At 46.1% G+C, this 3,967-nt stretch overlaps 1 protein-coding gene across 1 annotated transcript in view; it reads left to right on the top strand.

Moving 5' to 3' along the window:
- Positions 1-3,649, top strand: part of opn4xb (opsin 4xb) — a gene marked incomplete at both ends in the record, with an annotated part of 10,140 nt that extends 6,491 nt beyond the window's left edge. The window contains 3 exons of the mRNA XM_083673956.1: positions 682-789; positions 1,583-1,736; positions 3,221-3,649. Coding sequence (XP_083530082.1) covers positions 682-789; positions 1,583-1,736; positions 3,221-3,649 — 691 coding nt within the window. The remainder of the gene's footprint in view (positions 1-681; positions 790-1,582; positions 1,737-3,220) is intronic.
- Positions 3,650-3,967: the final 318 nt, after the last annotated feature.

The following is a 3,967-nucleotide window of genomic DNA, read 5'->3' as shown; positions in this document are numbered from 1 at the left end:
TGGTGCACACCAGGGGAGGCTGGTGGAAGTAGAAATCGGAGGACGGGCTCATTGTAATGCATGGAATGGAATCAGGAATGGTATCAATACATTCCATGCATTACAATGAGCCCGTCCTCCGATTTCTACCTCCACCAGCCTCCCCTGACATAACACTGTGTCTGGATTACTGTAATACAGTATGACAATGATATCCCCACCGTTCTGGAGGTATTTAAATGTCTCTGTTGTCATGTGTTTATGTAATAATACTCGGAAAGAGGGGATCATTATGTAACATTTAAACATCTTTTTCATCTGTGCAGAAGGATGTTATGGATTATCTTTTCGACCATTACACCCCTGTTGTTATTGGATAATGGAGTGTAAAGTATGTTGAATTAATCAGACTGAGTAATCAACTAATGCTTTTGAAGTCATTTAAAAAAAAAAAATCTGATTTCTATATACAGTATCAGAACAAGCACAAGATGTTTAAGCTAAAATTAGTGACAGGAATCTCGGTTCAAGCAATTGGCACCCTTTTGTCTGCATCTATGTGAAAGGGAATGGAGATTTGCACCATTGATGTGGAACCTGTCATTTCACTGTTAACCTGTAAATCGACTGACGGCCCTATTTTGAAGGTATGTTGTTGTTCGTGCCTTGTCTAACCATGGTACCTCTCCGCTGTCCTTCCAGGTATCCTGATATCCTGTCTCCCCACACCAAAGCCGTGCCAGCTGTCATAGCAAAGGCCTCCGCTATCTACAACCCCTTCATCTACGCTATCATACACAATAAGTACAGGTAGGCTCCCTTGAGCTGGGTTGACCCTAGGAATGAACAAAGGAAGGAAAGCAGGAGGGAAGAAAGGAAGGAAGGAAGGAAGGAAGGAAGAAAGGAAGGAAGATAGGAGGGAGGGAGGGAAGATAGGAGGGAGGGAATGAAGGAGGGAAGGAGGGAAGAAAGGAGGGAAGGAAGGAAGGTAGGAGGGAGGAAAGGAAGGAGGGAAAAAAGATAGATAGATAGATAGATAGATAGATAGATAGATAGATAGATAGATAGATAGATAGATAGATGGATAGATAGATAGATAGATAGATAGATAGATAGATAGATAGATAGATAGATAGATAGATAGGTACTTTATTGATCCCCGAGGTGAAATTAAGGCATTATAGCAGCTCACATCACAAACAACAACAAAATAAAGTGACAATAGAAAATAGAAAAAAAAAAAATAAATAGACATCTGAAACATTATATACACTAAGACCAGTCCAGTATGATTTAACATCCCCCAACTTGATTGAGTCTTATTGCAGCAGGCAGAAAAGATCTCCTATAGCACTCCTTAGGAAAGAATAAGGAAGAAAGGAGGTAAGGAGGGAATGAAGGACAGATGAAAGAAATGAATGAAGGATGAACAGAAAGAACTAAGCAAAGAAGGAAAGGAGGAAAGGAGGGAAAGAGAAAAGGAGGGAAAGAGGGAAAGAAGGAATAACAAAAATGAATTTGGGTTATTTATTCCAAATGGATGCTTCGCTATGACATGTTCTGCCTCCCCCCTCTCCCTCCACCCCCCCATTCTCCTCTACAGGAACACTCTGTCTGAGAAGGTGCCATGTCTGAAGTGTCTGTCTCCCGCCACGAAAGACCGGACGTCCTCCGCCTCCTCTTCCTTCAGAGACATCAGCAGACAGGTGTCCGTGTCCAAGGCACAGTTCTGCACCGCCTCCACCTCCAGCGACATGGTATGGCCAGGACAGGGTTTCTGTGTGTGTGTGTGTGTGTGTGTGTGTGTGTGTATGTGGCGGGGTGGTGTGTGTGTGTGTGTGTGTGTGGGGGGGTGGGGGGGTCGTCCGTGTCCAGGAAGCAGTTCTGCACTGCCTCCTCAATTTTCTCCAGCGTCATGGTACAGTAGTTTAGGGCAGGATTTGTGTGTGTGTGTGTGTGTGTGTGTGTGTGTGTGTGTGTGTGTGTGTGTGTACGCGTGATGCCAGAGAGACTAAGTGTGAGGAGGTTTCCTAAGCAGTGAGAGATGAAGCGTAAGCGAGGAGCTTTCCTTCACAGGGAATTCAGCAGATTTTTGTCTTTGAAGATTATACCTTTATTATGTTGATAAGATTATAAGTCTTTTAAAGTGCAACTCAGTCCTTATACAGCCTCAAGGCCATATACTGTATATAAAGGGTTGGCAAACTGTGTTTGCGTTCTAGGATGTTCACGTGCTCCATGTTGTCACCAACATTTTCATTGACCGTTGCATTCAACATTAGAATCATGGAGATTAGACTGTTACAGTCATGGACTATTAGGTGCCAAAATGGTGGACAGTTGTCCATTCTCTCTGTATACCTTTATTTAACCTTTATTTTAACAGGGAATGCTACTGAGACCAAGGTTATGAGGTCTTTTATGAGGTAGCCCTGCATGCATATTATTTACAACAATATATATTTTTTTTCCACAATCAGGAAAACATATCAACAAAGAGGTCCTTGATCAACATTTTAAATTTCCCGAGCGGCACCAGAACAACCAACTGTAATGTACTCTGTAGATGGTTCCAGCAGTGAGGTGCACCAAAACTAAAAGTAGATTTACGCAACTTGGGAGGAGACCCGAGAAACCTCAAGACTTAACCAACCCGTGGTAACTTATGTTCTTATACTTCAATAACCAGGTTTGGTAAGTCAAGAGCTTAAGCAGTAGGGCTCTGTACACAAAACAAGGGAGTAATGGTGCGATCTACGGAACATATGCTGGTGGTCTTCTGTGGCTCAGGTGGTCCTCTGTGGCTCGGTCGGCAGAACATGGCGCTAATAGCGTTTAGGCTGTCAGTTTGATTCCCGCTGGGACCATATATACTGAAAAATGTATGCGCTCACTGCAATGTAAGTCGCTTTGGATAAAAGCGTCAGATAAATGGCGTTCATCATTATTATTATATTACATGCTCTATTAAAAGGTTTCGCACCAAAGAGAAGGTGAGGACAGGAATCTACCAGGGGAGGCTGGTGGAGGTAGAAATCAGAGGACGGGCTCATTGTAATGCACGGAATGGAATGAGGAATGGTATCAAACACACGTGTCCATGTTTGATACCAATCCTCACTCCATTTCATGTATTATAATGAGCCCGTCCTCCGATTTCTACCTCCACCAGCCTCCCCTGGATCCCACATACAATAGCACTTACCTCTACTAAAACGTCTCTGGTCTGTCTGTACCTCAGGCCCCGCCCATCCTGAGAGAGTCCGTGAGTGTCTGCGACCACAAGCTGATCTCCGGCTCGGTATCCATGGCGACAGTCCCCCTGCTGGTCCTGTCCAAGAGGAGGAGCCAGAGCGTCCAGCTGACCAATGGGATGGTGGCAGAGACGGAGATCAGCGGCGAAGGCAGCGACGGCAACCATGACCTCTGCCAGAGTCACACGGATGTGTCGCTTCGCCTGGCGGGACTGCCGGCGTCTCAGGGCGCCAGCAGCATCCCGCGCATCATCATCAGCGCCACCTCGGACAGCAGCCTGATTGACGAGGACAAGGCTTACTCGGAGGAGAAGGGCGCCGGTCTGAGCCGGGAGGCGGGGCATCTGCTGGTCGGCCTGCGGAGCCTGAACTGTTCCCCCGAGCTGCTTGAGTCGGTGGAGAAGTTCCTCTCCTGAGCCAATCAGCTCACAGACTCTTCTTTGTTGTTTTTGTTCCGTCATTTTGGGGAGCAGGACTCAATCCCACACTGACACACGGCGGCCATGTTTGTTTGTTTTGACGCAGCCGTGGCCCCACGAAACCCTCTATCTCCTCCCCACGACCAAGCCTAGCTTACGTACACTACTGACTCTTTTCTCTTCCGTTCATTCTAGTTAAATCCTTTTTAAAGGGCATTGAGAGGGACGCAAATACATTGACTTGAGGGACCTCAAGGCAGCAAAGGGTTGCGTCTTTACCCAAACCATTGTACTGAACAGAGCAGGCACAGGAGG

Source organism: Argentina silus, assembly GCF_951799395.1.
Source record: "Argentina silus genome assembly, chromosome: 7".
NCBI classification, from domain to species: domain Eukaryota; kingdom Metazoa; phylum Chordata; class Actinopteri; order Argentiniformes; family Argentinidae; genus Argentina; species Argentina silus.
This window is presented reverse-complemented; position numbering and strand designations above follow the sequence as displayed.